The 22,207-nt window shown below is 39.1% G+C and overlaps 1 protein-coding gene across 1 annotated transcript in view; it reads left to right on the forward strand.

The window, feature by feature from the left end:
• The window catches only part of LOC128652409 (cadherin EGF LAG seven-pass G-type receptor 2-like), a 307,753-nt gene that overhangs the window by 111,956 nt on the left and 173,590 nt on the right, over positions 1 to 22,207 (forward strand). The window contains exons 12-14 of the mRNA XM_053705347.1: positions 1,496 to 1,662; positions 7,281 to 7,463; positions 19,418 to 19,531. Coding sequence (XP_053561322.1) covers positions 1,496 to 1,662; positions 7,281 to 7,463; positions 19,418 to 19,531 — 464 coding nt within the window. The remainder of the gene's footprint in view (positions 1 to 1,495; positions 1,663 to 7,280; positions 7,464 to 19,417; positions 19,532 to 22,207) is intronic.

The following is a 22,207-nucleotide window of genomic DNA, read 5'->3' on the forward strand; positions in this document are numbered from 1 at the left end:
TGGGGGCGATATGGGCGGACGACAGATTAGGGGTTAATATTTAAATAGTGTTTGCGGTGCGGGAGGGCGGCGGTTTAGGGGTTAATAACTTTATTATATTGGTGACGATGACGGGGAGCGGCGGAATAGGGGTTAATTATTTTTAGTATCGGCGATATCAGTAGCGGCAGATTAGGGGTTAATAAGTTTAATATAGTATTTGCGATGCGGGAGGCCTCAGTTTAGGGGTTAATAGGTAGTTTATGGGTGTTAGTGTACTTTGTAACACTTAAGTAATGAGTTTTATGTTACAGTTTTGTAGCGTAAAACTCATAACTACTGCTTTTAGATTGTGGAACGGATCTTGTCGGTATAGGCTGCAACGCAAGCTTTTTAGCCTGACCGCAAAACTCGTAATGGCAGCGCTTTGGAAGTCTTATGAAAAAACGTAATTCTTTTGAGTGCGGGACTGACGTTGCGGTACAGGCTAAAAGACTTGCGGTACAGCTATACCGACAAGACTTGTAATGACTGCGGTGCTGTTTTAACGCTGAAATGGTCATTTTTTTCAAGGTTAAAACACAAACGCAAAACTTGTAATCTAGGTGTTACTTAGAAGCTCCCAGTTTAGCTTTTTTAAAAAGGTAGCTGGAATATCAGACCCTCCCCCTAACTTTGCATATGAAAAAGACCCTTTACACAAACAGGAGCAAGCTGGAGTAGGTATACAATAGTATTCTCCTAAAATGTTGGGGCTTGGTTTGGAGTCTCAAAATCAGCTCAATGCAATTTAAAAATAAGCACAACTATACATTAAAAGAAACAACTTTATGGGCTATATTAATGGATCATCTACAAAACATGTATGCAAAGAAAAATCTAGTGTGTAATGTCCCTTTAAGTTTTGCAATTGAGAGCATTTTGAAATACAGCTATAAAATGTTGCTTGTTTTGAGACCTAAAGTGAACGATTATCGATTTCTAGCTTACATAACAATACTATGGAACTTAAAGATTTAAGAAGTATTTTAAATTAATACTTTGGAAGCAGCGGTTTATTAATGAAAATTATGTTTTTATGGCAAAATTAAATGGATGTGATATATGTGGTGGGACTGGGACATGTGTGTATAACATGTAAGTGTTTTATGCTAACGTTTCATCAAAATAGTGTAGCACAGACGTAAATGAAGAACTCCATATACTTATACCTATACGCCATATACTTCTAACCGATCTAGGGATCCCTTAGGGTGGCATAATCCCCAAGAGTTTTGGGGCTGGACTTTAGGGTGAGATCAGGCTGCTTTATCAGGCAGGAAAGTTCTTCTTTGTGGTCTAAAAAATTATGCTTTATTTGTGTCTACTAAGCTATGTCTATCCCCAGTTGAGTTTTTGTTTGGCCCCTCTGTCAATAGTTTGCATACCCATCAAGACCCTACCATGTGAATCTGTGCCTACAGCTTTGCCTGTTGTTTCTACTATTTAAGTTCTTCCCTTATATTCTTTTTTACAGAAATGCCGTATCCTCTCCGTTTCCTGGGTGATGGTATAGTATGGTGGAGAAACCTGGCACTGCCTCTGACTGTGCCCTGGTATCTTAGCCTTATGTTTCGTACACGTCAATCCGATTCTATTTTACTGCAAGCAGAGGGTGAGCAGAATTGCAGGATCACCTTGCAGGTATATATATTTGTATATATTGTGTTTTCTTCCCACAGTTTGTTTAGTTAAGCCTTATTGATTATGTTGATAAGTCTAAGGGGTAGATTTATTATCATGTCCGCTCGACATTGCTAAATGCCGACAGCATACGCTGTCGGCATTTAACATTGCACAAGAATTTCTGGTGAAATGCTTGTGCAATGCCGCCCCCTGCTCACTGGATATGATATATGTGGTGGGACTGGAAAGTGGTCAAAAGTATTTATGTGTAAGTGCCAGTCATCCTGATCGGATCAGGATGATTTCAATGCGCCTAAAAGGTGGAGGACAGGTTAAGGAGCAGCGGTCATAAGATCTTAACTAATGTTTCAGGCGAGCCTCAAACGATGGGACTCCGAAGCAGCACCTGGAGCCCTAAGTGACAGTAAATTTATAAGTAAGTGTGAATTCTAATTACTCATTGAGACCACAAGTCTCATAAGAAAAATCCCTGCATGTGCTGAAGTGCAAATTTAGACGTTATAAATAATGCACATGCTCAATGTTAAAGGGACTTGAAACACATTTTTTTCTTTCACGATTTAGAAAGAGCATGCAATCTTAATCAACTTTCCAATTTACTTGTATTATCTAATTTGCTTCATTCTCTTTATATCCTTTGATGAAAAGTATATCTAAATAGGCTCAGTAGCTGCACATAGATGCCTCATGTGATTGGATCACCCTTGTGCATTGCTATTTCTTCAACAAAGGGTACCTAAAAGAATTAAGTAAATCAGATAAATAAGTAAAATGGAATGTTGTTTAAAATCGTATTCTCTATCTAAATCATCATAACCACAACAAAAAAATGAACAGAACTAGCAAAATTTGGCACAACCAATATACGAAGGCTACTGCTTCCGCAAGAAAAAAATAGTAAGAAAGGGGTAGTAAAGAGGGCTTGTTCTGCATTATTATTTAATAATAAACCATTAGAAAAAACACTTTCAAGAACTGTTAAAGGGACATTTAACCCAAATATTTTCTTTCATGATTTAGATAGAGCATTCAACTTTAAACAACCTTCCAGTTTACTTCTATTATCTAATTTGCTTAATTCTCTTGAAATCCTTTGTTGAAAAGCATATCTAAATACGCTCAGTCGCTGCTAATTGGTGGCTGCACAAAGATGCCTCTTTGTGTATTTTACATGTTTTAAAAATGTTTCACTAGCTGTAAAGGGCATTTTGACTCTTTATGCCTAGGAGAGTGAAACAAAGAATTGAGTCCATTAACAACAGTATACAAAAAGCTAAAACCCATTAATGCACTGTTCACAGTATGCATATTATAATTTTGGAACTATCAATGACTTCAGTCATTTCCACTGCCGTACTTTGGCATGCATAGAATAAATATCTTATAACTTTGTAAACTCCAAATGTCATTATATGTTTCGGCAGCCATTATAACACCATCAATAAAAACTGGACCATTATTGGTTTCCATTATATAGCTATTATTTGCAGGATACTGTTTAGTCTATATAAAGCTAAAATGGAAGTAAATTGGAAAGATGTTTAAAATTGCCTGCTTTGAATCATGAAAGTTTAATTTTGACTTGAAGTGTACCTTTTGACTAAACCCAAATTTTTTTTATTGATTCAGATAGAGCATGTCATTTTCTAATTTACTCCTTTTTTAGCAGCTTTCTAATTTACTCCTATTATACATTTTTCTTTGTTCTCTTGCTATCTTTATTTGAAGAACAGCAATGAAAAGGTAAGGAGCTGGCCCATTTTTTATTCATCACCTGGGTAGCGCTTGCTGATTGGCAGCTAAATGTAGCCACCAACAAGCAAACGCTATCCACGATGCTGAACCTAAAATGGGCTGGCTCAAAAATGTCCTGCTTTTCAAATAAAGATAGCAAGAGAACGAAGAAAAAGTGATAATAAGAGTAACTTAGAAAGTTGCTTAAAAATGCATGTTCTATCTGAATCATGAAAGAAAAAATTTGGGTTTAGTATCACTTTTTTTAAGATCAATATTTTTATTTATCTATAACACAAATCAACAGTTAAGTACTGCCTTGTAAAATATCTGTAAACAAAATAAGTGGCCAAAAATAATTTGATACTGCCATTTTGTTAACACAATTACTAGATTGTGCAAATCATGAATTCCTCTTAAAGTGTTTGAAAGAATTATTGTTCCTAGTCATCTTCACTGTTGACTGTTGTGCTCCAATTTAAGAACTTACTATGTGGATTGTTGTAGTGTCAGATTACCAGTATTTTACTGTAAAAGCAGGCAAAATATAAAATAAATGTATGTTACAATGTTTTGTAAAGGGATATTATTCTGTAATCACACATAAAGGGCTCGATTACGAGTGGAGTGCTATTGTTTGTGCGCAAACGATATCGGATTTTCGAGGCCATTTGCATGCAAGTTAAATTCCACTCATATTACAAGTTGAAAGTAAATGCGAACGAGTGAGCGCAATCACGATTTACAACAGAATGATTACTGCAACCTCAGAGCTCTGGTTAACTGTTATGCTTCAATAAAAAGTTGCACAAAACACATTAAAATATATTACAAAGTACAGCTACACTCATACTAACACCATCTAATAAACATTATTAAAATAAATATTTCATAAAAAAGTTATAAGGGCTCAAATATATGAGGTTTCAGTTATTAGGGGGGGAAAGCGAACTGCAAAGGTCTTTAACATTGAGATATATACATACATGCCTAAATATTTATATGTATGCAAGAAAGGACTCTTTTTGTATCTTTTGTGTGTGTGTGTACAAATCTATTTATGTTTCTATGTGTATTTATGCATTTACAGACATATATACACTTAAACACATAAATACATATGTACATTTACAGTATATAGACATATATATATATAGTGCATTGGAGCCCTTTGCAGTCAACGCCAACCTGCAATCTTCAAACTCCAGGCCCAGTTACTCCCTCTGCCACCATCTGCATTTTCCCTGTCTTCCACCCTCATTCCTGCTCTTACTCACATCTTCAACCTATCTCTCCCTACCGGTTCTTTCCCACCTTCTTTCTAACTACTACTAACGATCTTCTTTCTGCTAAAAGTAATAACCACTACCCTATACTTATCTTACTTGACCTCTCAGCTGCCTTCGACACAGTTGACCACCACCTCCTCCTCCTACAGACCCTTAACTCTCTTAGCCTTTGTGACACTGCTCTTTCTTGGATTCACTCTTATCTGTCTCAGTTTTTTTTGTGTCATTTGCTGGTGACTCCTCCTCTCCAATGCCTCTGTCTGTTGGAGTACCTCAAGGATCTGTTCTGGGTCCTCTACTCTTCTCCATTTATACCTCTTCACTGGGTAAACTTATCAACAGTTATGGCTTCAAATACCACCTCTATGCTGACGACACCTAAATCTACCTCTCCACCCCTGCTCTCTCTCCCTCTGTCCTTTCTCATGTCAGCGACTGTTTATCTGGCATTTCTTCTTGGATGGCCTCTCACCACCTAAAGATTAACATGTCCAAGACTGAGCTCCTTCTAATCCCCCCTCTAGCTCTACGCCGACTTCTGACTTTTCTATACCTGTTGAAGGCATTGCAATTTCCCCATCGCCCCAAGTCTGCTGTGTCTGAGTTACACTTGACTCAAATCTATCCTTCATCTTCTACATCCAATCGCTTTCTTCATCCTGCCGCAACCACCTACGCAATATTTCCAAAATCGCCCTTTTCTGAGCACTAACACCACAAAGCAAATAATCCACTCACTTGTTTTTTCCCGACTTGACTACTGCAATAACCTACTTACTGGCCTTCCTCTTTCCCGCCTCTCCCCCCTTCAATCCAGGTTAATCCACCTTTCCCGTCGCTCTGTATCTGCTGCACCTCTCTGTGAGTCCCTTCACTGGCTCCCCCATTCACCGCAGAATTAAATTCAAAATCCTCACCCTTACATACAAAGTTCTCACGAACGCCGCTCCCCTCTACCTATCCTCTCTAATCAACAAGTATACTTCAGCCGCCCACTAAGATCCAACAATGACCTGCTCCTTGCATCTTCGACTATCACCTCTTCCCATGCTAGACTGCAGGACTGCACTCTCCCTCGTGCTGTCGGGCTTTCCCCTAATCTATCTTCTTTTAAATGCTCCGTGAAGACTTTTTTGTTCAGAGAAGCCTACCACCCAACTCAGTAATAAATTACCTCCACTTACCTAATATTCCCTCATCTAACTCTGTATTAACTTCTTTCTCACTCTTGCAGTCCTCACCTCCTGTTTCCCAACCTCCTACCCTTCGAGATTGTAAGTTCCCACTGGAATAGGGCCCTCAATTCCTCCTGTATGTGTTTGTCAAATTTTGTCAAATTTTGTTTGTTTTATATCATTTAATTATTTAAGTGAATTGTACCCATGGATAGCGCTGAGGAATATGTTGGCTCTTCATAAATAAAGTATAATAATAATAAAGTAGAAGAAAACATGATGTCATATTTATGCAATATTATATTTAATAGTGTTTTACTGTGTGTGTATATGTGTGTATGTGTGTATGTATATATATATATATATATATATATATATATATATATATATATATATGTGTGTGTGTGTGTGTATATATATAATAATATGTATAAATATATATTTGTTCAAATATCCATCAGATATATATTTAAATATCTTTAAGAATAAATAGAACACGTTCTGCTATGTGCAGAACACTGGATTAAGAAATATGCACTGTTATCTTCTTTTGTTGCACTTTTAAATAACTTCGATTGTGTTTGCGAGACTTGTGGTTGTTAGGTCTTTATCAACTTTTTTGGCTCAATTTAAGTCTATGGGGTAATGCGATTTTGTGTTTGTGACTGCGACTTTGCGAGAGTCCATACTTTTTATTTTAACTCGTAATACGAGCGCGAATCTCCAAACGCAAAAAAAAATTTTTACTAGCGCAAAGTACCGCTCCATTCATAATCTAGCACAAAGTGTTTACAAATGTTAAGGCAGATTACATGTTTGGGTTAATGACCCTTTCATTATTTAACATGCACTCCAGTCTCTCAGGGAAGTGGTATAAGCATGATATGCATGATGTGAGAGGTAAATTACAGGAAAACAAAATAGAAAATAATTATGCATTCCATATATTTGACTGTACATATACATACGGTTCTCTAAAAATGATTGATTTCATTTATAGTTGAATGTTCCTGGAAGAATAAGAGAAACTACACTGTAAATCTTTATTTTATTTTTTTATTTTAGGCAAAACAGCTTTTGAAAACTTCCATAGATTGTAATAATCGGTTTATTAGTTCAAATTAACAAGTCCTACTAAACATGAAGAATGCATATTTTTGTACTTTTATTCTATACCATGACAATGGCTAATAAGGGGATCCCCTTAAGGGTTACATCATCAGTTTGCTGTAATTTTGAGTTGTCATTCAGAAGTTGTGTTCAAACATTTAACTGATATATTTTTGCTTGTCTTTTTTTTCTCACTGTATCTCTATACATTTCCCTTTTCTCTTATTTTCTTCTTTACTGTTTTTGCCTGTGTACTTCTTTCTCTCTCTTTTGAATTATTTTCTGCACTCTCTTCTTGAACTCCCAGATGGTCGAAGGGACTCCTTTGGTATCACTGCATGGCTCTGGCAAACTTCTTTCCTCCCTGCATCTCTCACGTATAACATTGAATGATGGAGTTTGGCATCACATAGCCCTAGAGATTCAGAAGAACTCTTCAATGCAGGGGACTCAACACATTTTACTTACTGCTGACTATGGACAAGAACAGGTTAGACAATTATGATTATTTTCTTCAGTAACTTCAGAATTAGACTGCAACATCGTAAAGGGATTCTATACCCAAATTGTTTTCTTTCATGATTCAGATAGAGCATACAATTTTAAGCAACCAATTTTTGGTTCAGAACCCTGGATAGCGCTTGCTTATTGGTGGCTACATTTACATTAGCTACTAAAATTAATGGAGTGGATATTGCAGAAAATATTAGCACAAAGGTAATCAGCTGGGTGAAGGACAGAGAACAAAGATCATATTACTATAACTGAAATAAAGAGGCAAGTGGGGTTCTATAGGGATCAGTACTGGACCCTTTTCAATAAATTTATTAAAGGAACAGTGTACACCAATTTTCATATAACTGCATGTAAAGAAGAATATGCACAGATACTGATCTAAAAATACAGTATAAAACCTTTTTAAAACTTACTTAGCAGCTCCCCGTTTAGCACTGTTGATGAGGCTAGGCTGAGGGCTAAGAAAGCAGAAAGAGCAGACACTCCCCCCTTTCCTGCATATAAAAAGACAGTATACACAAACTATAGCAGCAAGAATCTGTAGACCTGGGTCTATATCTGACACTTTGGGGCTTGGTTAGGAGTCTGAAAATCAGCAGAATTATATTAAAATATAAGCAAATCTATACATTGTTACAAAAAATGCTTCTGGGCTTGGAGTAGTTTACCTATGACATGATGGTGTGGGATATACATGTGTTGAAACAGAATAAAGAGACACGTGAATTAGAATTGTTTCACAGTTTTTTTTGCTGATGATAAACCATTAAAAATTTCATGCAAAAATATTTGGATAGCCGACCAAGAAATCAGAGGCTACTTAACAAGCTACAGATATAGGATTAGATATACCCTTTGAACCAGTCTAATTTCACACTTTATTCCAAATCTGATCAGAGCATCACAGAGTACCTTATTATAGGTCTAACTCACATGAAAATGTGCATGTTAATAGTGTCAAAATGTTGCTAGCTATGTGGCAGAGGTTATAATTCACACTTGCAGAGAAAGAAACTCTTAAAGGGCAGATACTAGTTATTCCTATGACACTGAGAAATGGTAACAAAATATATGGTGTTTAGGAATACAAAATTGAAGGAGAGGATGGGGCACGCTTGCACGTAGATGTGGTTTTGGATTTGGACAAATGCAAACAACATCTCATGTTTTAGTATTCTTTGCGTTTATTAGAAAGAGAAATTAAAACAGGGCCAAGTATAATTTAAACAACTTAAAGGTTGATGGTAGAGATATGTAGTACACTCACAAGTAAGATGGCACCAGTGGTTGCTTAAAGCACAAGTTGGGACTTTGCAGCCACCCAGCTGACTTATATCCGTGTCACAACAGGATCTGGTATGGAATGAAACAGGAACCAAGCAGCCAAATATTCACCAAAGGATAATGATCACATGATTCAAAAGCCAAAAGGTAGCAAGTGTGCAATTGCGTTTCTCTGCCGAATGGCCGTTTCCTCAGGCTGATACAAACATAATCAAACTTGCTACTTATAGTTACACATCATGGCTACTACTAAATGGATGCATCTGTGTAGTGACTTATGAGCCAACCCTCCTAACAGAAAAAATCACGCCCATTATCCTTAGGGGCGTCATACAGAATATACAACTAAGTGCAAACAAATAATGCAAAGGGACAAATGAAATCTGCCCAGCCCAAATTACATAAGATCATGATACCACACCAATAACAAATAAAAATATGTGTGGTCAAATAATACCGACAGAAACGGACAAAGCCCCACCTCCCAAAGGAGTAGACAAGCAACGTATGATTCAGTCTAATTCTTTGCATTTGTCTAATAAAACAAAACAAGCAGTCCCTTTAATGAGTAAACAAAGCAACACATTTGCAGTGATACCATCATTTGTTTATCTGTCTATTAATTTGGACAGGTTTTATGCCAGCACGAAACCCATTATCCAGTGATGATCTACCCATTTCCCCCTCAGTTGATTGACTTGATGTCAACCATGTGAAAGCATGTAACTTGATCCCATTAGGGGATAGCTTAGGACAAAGATTGCTGTTTCACAGTTTTCTTTTACTTCACACTCAGGGCTTTGAAACTTGCCAACATGGAAAGAAATCAGGCAAAATCTTTGGGGTCTTTTTAAGAATTTAAAGGACAGTAATGAATTGATCTTGTTGGTTGACTGGAACCAAGCTTGCAGGAAATGCTGATAATACCGATGAGGAACAGGCTGAGATCTTTACTGGATAAGAAGAAACAATTGTAAGCACGCGGGGACAATCCAGAATAGTGGTCAAAATTCAGGCCAAAGTTCAACATCAGAGCATCTGTCAAGAACATGCATTGTAACAAAGTAGATGAGTTTGGAAGAAGACAAAAGTCCAGCAAGTTCAGCCTATCCAGCTTCTACTTGATTTACAGTAAAGAAGCTCCAACTGAGCTTAAAGGGACAGTCAAGTCCAAAAAAAACTTTCATGATTTAAATAGGGAATGTAATTTTAAACAACTTCCCAATTTACTTTTATCACCAATGCTGCTTTGTTCCCTTGGCATTCTTAGTTGAAAGCTAAACCTAGGAGGTTCATATGCTAATTTCTTAGACCTTGAAGACTGCCTCTAATCTGAATGCATTTTGACCACTAGAGGGCATTAGTTCATGTGTTTCATATAGATAACATTGAGCTCATGCACGTGAAGTGACCTAGGAGTGAGCACTGATTGGCTAAAATGCAAGTCTGTCAAAAGAACTGAAATAAGGGGGCAGTCAGCAGAAGCTTAGATACAAAGTAATTACAGAGGTAAAAAGTGTATTATTATAACTGTGTTAGTTATGCAAAACTGGGGAATGGGAAATAAAGGCATTATCTTTCTTTCTTCTGTTATGTGTGATCAGTCCACGGGTCATCATTACTTCTGGGATATAACTCCTCCCCAACAGGAAATGCAAGAGGATTCACCCAGCAGAGCTGCATATAGCTCCTCCCCTCTACGTCACTCCCAGTCATTCTCTTGCACCCAACGACTAGATAGGATGTGTGAGAGGACTATGGTGATTATTCTTAGTTTTTATAACTTCAATCAAAAGTTTGTTATTTTACAATAGCACCGGAGCGTGTTATTGCCTCTCTGGCAGAGTTTGAAGAAGAATCTACCAGAGTTTTTACTATGATTTTAACCGGAGTAGTTAAGATCATATTGCTGTTTCTCGGCCATCTGAGGGAGGTAAAAGCTTCAGATCAGGGGACAGCGGGCAGATGAATCTGCATTGAGGTATGTAGCAGTTTTTATTTTCTGAATGGAATTGATGAGAAAATCCTGCCATACCGTTATAATGACATGTATGTATACTCTACACTTCAGTATTCTGGGGATGGTACTTCACTGGAATTACTCTGTAAAAAGTACATTAAACCTTTTAATAGGCATTTATTATGTTAAACGTTTTTGCTGGAATGTAGAATCGTTTGCATTTTCTGAGGTACTGAGTGAATAAATGTTTGGGCATTATTTTTTCCACTTGGCAGTTGCTTGTTTTAATTGTGACAGTTTCGTTTCTCTCTCACTGCTGTGTGTGAGGGGGAGGGGCCGTTTTTGGCGCTCTTTGCTACGCATCAAAAATTTCCAGTCAGTTACTCTTGTATTTCCTGCATGATCCGGTTCATCTTTAACAGAACTCAGGGGTCTTCAAACTTCTTTGGAGGGAGGTAGATTCTCTCAGCAGAGCTGTGAGACTTATATATTGACTGTGATTAAAAACGTTGCTGTAATTTTTATGTTTCAAATTTAATTATTGTTACTTTACTAATGGGAACAAACCCTTGCTAAAAGTTGTGTTGTTTTCAAGGATTGATGCTATAACTGTTTTTCAGTTCATTATTTCAACTGTCATTTAATCGTTAGTGCTTCTTTGAAGCACAGTACGTTTTTGTTAAATAAGATTGTAACCAAGTTGCAAGTTTATTTGCTAGTGTGTTAAACATGTCTGATTCAGAGGAAGATACCTGTGTCATTTGTTCCAATGCCAAGGTGGAGCCCAATAGAAATTTATGTACTAACTGTATTGATGCTACTTTAAATAAAAGCCAATCTGTACAAATTGAACAAATTTCACCAAACAGCGAGGGGAGAGTTATGCCGACTAACTCGCCTCACGTGTCAGTACCTGCATCTCCCGCCCGGGAGGTGCGTGATATTGTGGCGCCTAGTACATCTGGGCGGCCATTACAGATAACATTACAAGATATGGCTACTGTTATGACTGAAGTTTTGGCTAAATTACCAGAACTAAGAGGCAAGCGTGATCACTCTGGGGTGAGAACAGAGTGCGCTGATAATACTAGGGCCATGTCTGATACTGCGTCACAGCTTGCAGAGCATGAGGACGGAGAGCTTCATTCTGTGGGTGACGGTTCTGATCCAAACAAATTGGATTCAGATATTTCAAATTTTAAATTTAAATTGGAGAACCTCCGTGTATTACTAGGGGAGGTTTTAGCGGCTCTTAATGATTGTAACACTGTTGCAATACCAGAGAATTGTGTAGGTTGGATAAATACTTTGCGGTACCGGCGAGTACTGACGTTTTTCCTATACCTAAGAGACTAACTGAAATTGTTACTAAGGAGTGGGATAGACCCGGTGTGCCGTTCTCACCCCCTCCAATATTTAGAAAGATGTTTCCAATAGACGCCACCACACGGGACTTATGGCAAACGGTTCCTAAGGTGGAGGAAGCAGTTTCTACTTTAGCTAAGCGTACCACTATCCCGGTGGAGGATAGCTGTGCTTTTTTAGATCCAATGGATAAAAAATTAGAGGGTTACCTTAAGAAAATGTTTGTTCAACAAGGTTTTATATTGCAACCCCTTGCATGCATCGCGCCGATTACGGCTGCGGCAGCATTTTGGATTGAGTCTCTGGAAGAGAACCTTAGTTCAGCTACGCTGGACGACATTACGGACAGGCTTAGAGTCCTTAAACTAGCTAATTCATTCATTTTGGAGGCCGTAGTACATTTAACCAAACTTACGGCTAAGAACTCAGGATTCGCCATTCAGGCACGTAGGGCGCTGTGGCTAAAATCCTGGTCAGCTGATGTAACTTCTAAGTCCAAATTACTTAATATACCTTTCAAGGGGCAAACTTTATTTGGGCCCGGTTTGAAAGAAATTATCGCTGACATTACAGGAGGTAAGGGCCACGCCCTGCCTCAAGACAAAGCCAAAGCTAGGCTAGACAGTCTAATTTTCGTCCCTTTCGGAATTTCAAAGCAGGAGCAGCACCAACTTCCACTGCACCAAAACAGGAAGGAGCTGTTGCTCGTTACAGACAAGGCTGGAAAACCTAACCAGTCCTGAACAAGGGCAAGCAGGCCAGGAAACCTGCTGCTGCCCCCTAAGACAGGCATGAATCGAGGGCCCCCGATCCGGGACCGGATCTAGTGGGGGGCAGACTCTCTCTCTTCGCCCAGGCTTGGGCAAGAGATGTTCAGGATCCCTGGGCGCTAGAGATCATATCTCAGGGATACCTTCTAGACTTCAAATTCTCTCCCCCAAGAGGGAGATTTCATCTGTCAAGGTTGTCAACAAACCAGATAAAGAAAGAAGCGTTTCTACGCTGTGTACAAGATCTGTTATTAATGGGAGTGATCCATCCGGTTCCGCGGTCGGAACAAGGACAAGGGTTTTACTCAAACCTGTTTGTGGTCCCCAAAAAAGAGGGAACTTTCAGGCCAATCTTGGATTTAAAGATCCTAACAAATTCCTAAGAGTTCCATCGTTCAAAATGGAAACTATTCGGACAATCTTACCCATGATCCAAAAGGGTCAGTACATGACCACAGTGGATTTTAAAGGATGCTTACCTTCACATACCGATTCACAAAGATCAGTACCGGTATCTAAGGTTTGCCTTCTTAGACAGGCATTACCAGTTTGTAGCTCTTCCATTCGGATTGGCTACGGCTCCAAGAATCTTCACAAAGGTTCTGGGTGCCCTTCTGGCGGTACTAAGACCGCGAGGAATTTCGGTAGCTCCGTACCTAGACGACATTCTGATACAAGCTTCAAGCTTTCAAACTGCCAAGTCTCATACAGAGTTAGTTCTGGCATTTCTAAGGTCGCATGGATGGAAAGTGAACGAAAAGAAGAGTTCTCTCCTTCCTCTCACAAGAGTTCCATTCTTGGGGACTCTTATAGATTCTGTAGAAATGAAGATTTATCTGACAGAAGACAGATTAACAAAGCTTCTAAATGCATGCCGTGTCCTTCATTCCATTCAACTCCCGTCAGGTAGCTCAATGCATGGAGGTGATCGGCTTAATGGTAGCAGCAATGGACATAGTTCCCTTTGCACGTCTACATCTCAGACCGCTGCAATTGTGCATGCTGAGTCAGTGGAATGGGGATTACTCAGACTTGTCCCCTACTCTGAATCTGGATCAAGAGACCAGAAACTCTCTTCTATGGTGGCTTTCTCGGCCACATCTGTCCAGGGGGATGCCATTCAGCAGGCCGGACTGGACAATTGTAACAACAGACGCCAGCCTACTAGGTTGGGGCGCTGTCTGGAATTCTCTGAAGGCTCAGGGACAATGGAATCAGGAGGAAAGTCTCCTGCCAATAAACATTCTGGAATTGAGAGCAGTTCTCAATGCCCTTCTGGCTTGGCCCCAGTTAAAAACTCGGGGGTTCATCAGGTTTCAGTCGGACAACATCACGACTGTAGCTTACATCAACCATCAAGGAGGGACAAGAAGCTCCCTAGCAATGATGGAAGTATCAAAGATAATTCGCTGGGCAGAGTCTCACTCTTGCCACCTGTCAGCAATCCACATCCCGGGAGTGGAGAACTGGGAGGCGGATTTCTTGAGTCGCCAGACTTTTCATCCGGGGGGAGTGGGAACTTCATCCGGAGGTCTTTGCCCAAAATACTTTGACGTTGGGGCAAACCAGAGATAGATCTCATGGCGTCTCGCCAGAACGCCAAACTTCCTCGCTACGGGTCCAGATCCAGGGATCCGGGAGCGGTTCTGATAGATGCTTTGACAGCACCTTGGAACTTCGGGATGGCTTATGTGTTTTCCACCCTTCCCGCTGCTTTCCTCGATTGATTGCCAAAATCAAACAGGAGAGAGCATCAGTGATTCTAATAGCGCCTGCATGGCCACGCAGGACTTGGTATGCAGATCTAGTGGACATGTCATCCTGTCCGCCTTGGTCTCTACCTCTAAGACAGGACCTTCTGATTCAGGGTCCATTCAAACATCAAAATCTAACTTCTCTGAAGCTGACTGCTTGGAAATTGAACGCTTGATTTTATCAAAACGTGGTTTTTCTGAGTCGGTTATTGATACCCTGATACAGGCTAGGAAGCCTGTTACCAGAAGGATTTACCATAAGATATGGCGTAAATACCTATACTGGTGCGAATCCAAAGGTTACTCCTGGAGTAAGGTTAGGGATTCCTAGGATATTGTCCTTTCTACAAGAAGGTTTAGAAAAGGGTTTATCGGCTAGTTCATTAAAGGGACAGATCTCAGCTCTGTCCATCTTGTTGCACAGGCGTCTGTCAGAAAATCCAGACGTCCAGGCCTTTTGTCAGGCTTTAGCTAGGATCAAGCCTGTGTTTAAAACTGTTGCTCCGCCATGGAGTTTAAACCTTGTTCTTAACGTTCTACAAGGAGTTCCGTTTGAACCCCTTCATTCCATTGATATAAAGTTGTTATCTTGGAAAGTGTTATTTTTAATGGCTATTTCTTCGGCTCGGAGAGTCTCTGAGTTATCAGCTTTACATTGTGATTCTCCTTATTTGATTTTTCATTCAGATAAGGTAGTTCTGCGTACAAAACCTGGGTTCTTACCTAAGGTAGTCTCTAACAGGAACATCAATCAAGAGATCGTGGTTCCTTCCCTGTGCCCGAATCCTTCTTCAAAGAAGGAACGTCTTCTACACAATCTGGATGTAGTTCGTGCCCTCAAGTTCTACTTGCAGGCAACTAAGGATTTTCGACAAACGTCTTCCCTGTTTGTCGTGTACTCTGGTCAGAGGAGAGGTCATAAGGCTTCGGCTACCTCTCTCTCCTTCTGGCTTCGTAGCATAATTCGTTTAGCCTATGAGACTGCTGGACAGCAGCCTCCTGAAAGAATTACAGCTCATTCTACTAGAGCTGTGGCTTCCTCTTGGGCCTTTAAGAATGAGGCCTCTGTTGAACAGATTTGCAAGGCTGCAACTTGGTCTTCGCTTCATACTTTTTCCAAATTTTACAAATTTGACACTTTTGCTTCTTCGGAGGCTATTTTTGGGAGAAAGGTTCTTCAGCAGTGGTTCCTTCTGTATAATGAGCCTGCCTATCCCTCCCGTCATCCGTGTACTTTTGCTTTGGTATTGGTATCCCAGAAGTAATGATCCCCCCGTGGACTGATCACACATAACAGAAGAAAACATAATTTATGCTTACCTGATAAATTCCTTTCTTCTGTTGTGTGATCAGTCCACGGCCCGCCCTGTTTTTTAAGGCAGGTAAATATCTTTTAAATTATACTCCAGTCACCACTTCACCCTTGGTTTCTCCTTTTTTCGTTGATTCTTGGTCGAATGACTGGGAGTGACGTAGAGGGGAGGAGCTATATGCAGCTCTGCTGGGTGAATCCTCTTGCATTTCCTGTTGGGGAGGAGTTATATCCCAGAAGTAATGATGACCCGTGGACTGATCACACAACAGAAGAAAGGAATTTATCAGGTAAGCATAAATTATGTTTTTTAAGCAACAAAAATTCTGGTGTTCACTGTCCCTTTAAATTAATTTCATTAAAAAGGTGACTCATTTAACACAATCAATCATATCACTAAATTTTGTTTATAGCCAGAAATGTATCTAAGCTATTTTTAAATGTATCTAAGGTATTGGCATTTACTACCTCCTTGATTGCTTTTACAGTGAGAAAATGTTTACATTGCTGGAGTATAACTCTCCTTTCCTCCAGCTTTAAATTCTGACCTCTTGTCACAAACAATTTCCTTGGAATAAACAAAGCTTCCGCCAACTCTGTATATAGCGATAATGTAGTAAATTGTGGTGCAGGTCTCAAGGGTTCCCAAGTTAGAGGGTCCATTCCTTCACAGTGCTGTGAATAGAGGTTCGCAATAATGTTATACGTACATTGCATAGGTACACCAAAAAGAAGATACTCTCAGGGAGATAGATTCCAAAGATCCAATTCATTTATTGCAGTTGAGTAAAGAGTAAAAAGGATCCATCTCTTTTATAAAGTTTAAAAGCTCACAATAAATTTTTAATAGGCTCAACGCGTTTCAACGTTTAACAATGTCTTTTTCAAGAGCAGTTAAAAGCAATAAAAAAAAAGTTTACGTTGCTAGAGATTTAATCTCCTTTCCTCCAGTCTTAAATTGTAACCTCATTACAAACTATTTTCTTGCAATAAACACAACTTCTGACAACTCTGTATATGGGCCTTGAATATATTTATATAAAGTAATCATGTCACCTCTCAAGCGCCTTTTTTCTAGAGAAAACAAACACAGTTTGGCTAACCTCTCGTCATAGCTTAAATTCTTTATTCCCCTTATTAGCTTTGTGGCCCTTCTCTGAACTTTTTCTTCACAGCAAAAGGAGCAGGCATTATCACTTACCCCTTATGGCAGTCAGAATTCTAAGCTAGATCAAACCTCTGCTAACAGACTGCACCCACCTGACATTGTCACCTCTTGAAACAGCTGCTCTGATTTTTGGGGCTGTGTAGTCAGTGGGCCTAGATTCCATAAACTTATATTCTGCACTATTGTATAGTCAGACAGACACAATTTAAAGCAACGTTCCAATTTACTTCTGTTAATCATTTTGCTTAGTTCTTTTTGTATCCTTTGTCAAAGAGTAATCCTAAGGGAGTTCAGCAGCTTTCACGTGTAGCAGTGTTTGCAACAATGTTTGTAGCAATGTTATACATACTGTAGTTGCAAACACCCCTGCAAATGTTAAAGACACATGCAGCCTTCTAAGCTTCTATCAGTCTACCTAGGCTTACTCTTTAACAAAGGATACCGAACAAAGCAAATTTGATAATAGATGTAGTACATAGGAAAGTTGTTTAAACTTGCATGCTCTATCTGAGCCATTAAAGCTTAATTTAAGGGACTTTAATGTCCCTTAAACGAAAAAGGTCTGTTCCCATTTTTCCTTACTTTTGTAAGACGTACATTTTGGGCAAAAATCAGCAGAGGAGGAGATAAAAAGTAAAGTGTGACTGATATTTACAAAACTCTTAGCCTGAAAAAAAAAATATATTTGCAAACTACGGTTGGACATTAACAGTTAAAAAAAAAAAATAATTAACATTTAATGGCTCCTGATAAGCTCAGCTGGTATGTATACATGGATTCAGAATTTTACATTGGATCCAGGCATTATGTTTGTTACAAATAGATAGTCTAGGAGCTAGAAATGTTCTGTTGGAATTTGAAGTTTGGTTCATTTTGGCTATTTATATGGTCACATGTTCAAATGGTGGTCATGTTTGAGAAATGTCCGCCATCTTGAATAGAAACTTAAAGGGACACTGAACCCAAATGTTTTCTTTTGTGATTCAGATAGAGCATGCAATTTTAAGCAACTTTCTAATTTACTCCTATTAGCAAATGTTCTTCATTCTCTTGGTATCATTATTTGAAAAGCAAAAATGTAAGTTTAGATGCCGGCCCATTTTGGTGAACAACCTGAGTTGTTCTTCCTGATTGGTGGATACATTCATCCACCAATAAACAAGTGCTGTCCAAGGTCCTGGACTTTCTTTTTCAAATAAAGATAGCAAGAGAACAAAGAAAAATTGATAATAGGAGTAAATTAGAAAGTTGCTTAAAATTGCATGCTCTATCTGAATCACAAAAGAAAAAAATTAGGTTCAGTGTCCCTTTAAAGAACCTTCCATAAATTTCAAGCATATCTTTGGGTTATGTTTGTGGCCTCCTCCCAATTGCAAAGGTTTTCTGCTGTTTGGCTGATTTTGTTCTGGTTTTAACCCCAGAAAGTTATCCATGTTGACAGGAAGGGGCATGCTTGGGTTGTTGGGAGTTACATTAATAGGATCAACTTTTTTTTTTTGCCTTAGTCATTCACGGTTTTTAATACTTTTCTCTTCATACAAGTCAAAAACAATTGTTGTAAGCCATACTGAATACGGAAATAAGCAATATGAAACAGAGAATCACATCTACATTGAGTACTTGCTGATTTACAGAATGAAGGTGATAATTAATTTAGGAACCTTTCACACTGCTTTGTGACTTGATCATACTCCATTTCACATTTTTGTAGATCACCTGTATCACCAAACCTCCCACTTAATTGAAAGTCATAACTTTTTGCTTCTTCACAAAGTATAGTAGCACATTTTCTAAGTACACCAGTAGTTTGTACGTTATCCACTACAGAACCACAGGCAATGTTGGATGCATAGACAAGCTGGGATAATGTTTTTTGGGTACAAGAAACATGCAATGTCACCCTGCACTTCAATGATCATGCACTTCATATCTCTGTTTGATGTTGTATGTGTTGGATTTTGATTCATAAATTCATCACAAAGATCAGATAGTGCATAACCATTTGTCTGAAAATTCACACTCTCTACAACGATCGAGAATACTTTCCATCGAGTTTGAGGTTTTGAATTTCTTAAAGGGACAGATATTTTATTGTTTTAAAAGATAGATAATCCCTTTATTACCTATTCCCCAGTTTTGCATAACCAACACAGTTTTTTGTTTTTTTAATGTTTGCAAAACGTTAAGGTTCTGTACCATTATTGCACCAGGGCCCTGTGTTGAGTAAGTCTGCTTCTGACTGTTAATACTATAAGTGTTGATCCGAAACATCTATAACCATCCTCTAATTCTGACATTTAATCTAATTTATAAAGGTTAAAGGTGACTTTCCCAGTGACCTGCTAGGAGCCATGATTAGCAAGATGAGCATTGGAGGTTTGGCCTCTGAAGGGAATGTGGTTTTACAAGGATTCCGTGGATGTATACAGGTAGGAGTTAAGTCTTACTTTTTAATATTTGACAAAAGAGTCCTGTCTCCATTTTTCCAATATCCCTTGTGGTTTCACCTTGTTTTTGCTGTATATAATGCCTTATATTATTGGCTCTGTAATAGTTGCTAATGGTAATGTAATGGTTGTAATACTTCAAACCAAACATCACTCAAGGGTAAATAAAAGTACAATTTCATTTTATGCTGAATTACAGGTAAAAATAATTTTTATATTTAGGGCTAGATTGCAAGTGCAACTTATTTATTTAGCACCCGTAAATGGGCAAATTTGCCCGTGTACAAGCACATGATAAATAAACAGCCATTTCTCCAACATAGGTGTGTCCGGTCCACGGCGTCATCCTTACTTGTGGGATATTCTCTTCCCCAACAGGAAATGGCAAAGAGCCCAGCAAAGCTGGTCACATGATCCCTCCTAGGCTCCGCCTACCCCAGTCATTCTCTTTGCCGTTGTACAGGCAACATCTCCACGGAGATGGCTTAGAGTTTTTTAGTGTTTAACTGTAGTTTTTATTATTCAATCAAGAGTTTGTTATTTTGAAATAGTGCTGGTATGTACTATTTACTCAGAAACAGAAAAGAGATGAAGATTTCTGTTTGTATGAGGAAAATGATTTTAGCAACCGTAACTAAAATCCATGGCTGTTCCACACAGGACTGTTGAGAGCAATTAACTTCAGTTGGGGGAACAGTGTGCAGTCTCTTGCTGCTTGAGGTATGACACATTCTAACAAGACGATGTAATGCTGGAAGCTGTCATTTTCCCTATGGGATCCGGTAAGCCATGTTTATTACGATCGTAAATAAGGGCTTCACAAGGGCTTATTAAGACTGTAGACTTTTTCTGGGCTAAATCGATTCATTATTAACACATATTTAGCCTTGAGGAATCATTTTATCTGGGTATTTTGATATAATAATATCGGCAGGCACTGTATTAGACACCTTATTCCTTAGGGGCTTTCCCAAAGCATAAGCAGAGCCTCATTTTCGCGCCGGTGTGGCGCACTTGTTTTTGAGAGGCATGGCATGCAGTCGCATGTGAGAGGAGCTCTGATACTTAGAAAAGACTTTCTGAAGGCGTCATTTGGTATCGTATTCCCCTTTGGGCTTGGTTGGGTCTCAGCAAAGCAGATACCAGGGACTGTAAAGGGGTTAAAGTTTAAAACGGCTCCGGTTCCGTTATTTTAAGGGTTAAAGCTTCCAAAATTGGTGTGCAATACTTTTAAGGCTTTAAGACACTGTGGTGAAAATTTGATAAATTTTGAACAATTCCTTCATGTTTTTTCGCAATTGCAGTAATAAAGTGTGTTCAGTTTAAAATTTAAAGTGACAGTAACGGTTTTATTTTAAAACGTTTTTGTACTTTGTTATCAAGTTTATGCCTGTTTAACATGTCTGAACTACCAGATAGACTGTGTTCTGAATGTGGGGAAGCCAGAATTCCTATTCATTTAAATAAATGTGATTTATGTGATAATGACAATGATGCCCAAGATGATTCCTCAAGTGAGGGGAGTAAGCATGGTACTGCATCATTCCCTCCTTCGTCTACACGAGTCTTGCCCACTCAGGAGGCCCCTAGTACATCTAGCGCGCCAATACTCCTTACTATGCAACAATTAACGGCTGTAATGGATAATTCTGTCAAAAACATTTTAGCCAAAATAAACACTTGTCAGCGTAAGCGCGGCTGCTCTGTTTTAGATACTGAAGAGCATGACGACGCTGATATTAATATCTCTGAAGGGCCCCTAACCCAGTCTGATGGGGCCAGGGAGGTTTTGTCTGAGGGAGAAATTACTGATTCAGGGAACATTTCTCAACAGGCTGAACCTGATGTGATTGCATTTAAATTTAAGTTGGAACATCTCCGCATTCTGCTTAAGGAGGTATTATCCACTCTGGATGATTGTGACAAGTTGGTCATCCCAGAGAAACTATGTAAAATGGACAAGTTCCTAGAGGTGCCGGGGCTCCCAAAAGCTTTTCCTATACCCAAGCGGGTGGCGGACATTGTTAATAAAGAATGGAGAGGCCAGGTATTCCTTTCGTCCCTCCCCCCATATTTAAAAAATTGTTTCCTATGGTCGACCCAGAAAGGACTTATGGCAGACAGTCCCCAAGGTCGAGGGAGCGGGTTTCCACTTTAAACAAACGCACCACTATACCCATAGAGGATAGTTGTGCTTTCAAAGATCCTATGGATAAAAAATTAGAAGGTTTGCTTAAAAAGATGTTTGTTCAGCAGGGTTACCTTCTACAACCAATTTCATGCATTGTCCCTGTCGCTACAGCCGCATGTTTCTGGTTCGATGAGCTGATAAAGGCGGTCGATAGTGATTCTCCTCCTTATGAGGAGATTATGGACAGAATCAATGCTCTCAAATTGGCTAATTCTTTCACCCTCGACGCCACTTTGCAATTGGCTAGGTTAGCGGCTAAGAATTCTGGGTTTGCTATTGTGGCGCGCAGAGCGCTTTGGTTGAAATCTTGGTCGGCTGATGCGTCTTCCAAGAACAAGCTACTTAACATTCCTTTCAAGGGGAAAACGCTGTTTGGCCCTGACTTGAAAGAGATTATCTCTGATATCACTGGGGGTAAGGGCCACGCCCTTCCTCAGGATCGGCCTTTCAAGGCAAAAAAATAAACC

The sequence above is a fragment of the Bombina bombina genome, chromosome 3 (genome assembly GCF_027579735.1).
Source record: "Bombina bombina isolate aBomBom1 chromosome 3, aBomBom1.pri, whole genome shotgun sequence".
NCBI classification, from domain to species: domain Eukaryota; kingdom Metazoa; phylum Chordata; class Amphibia; order Anura; family Bombinatoridae; genus Bombina; species Bombina bombina.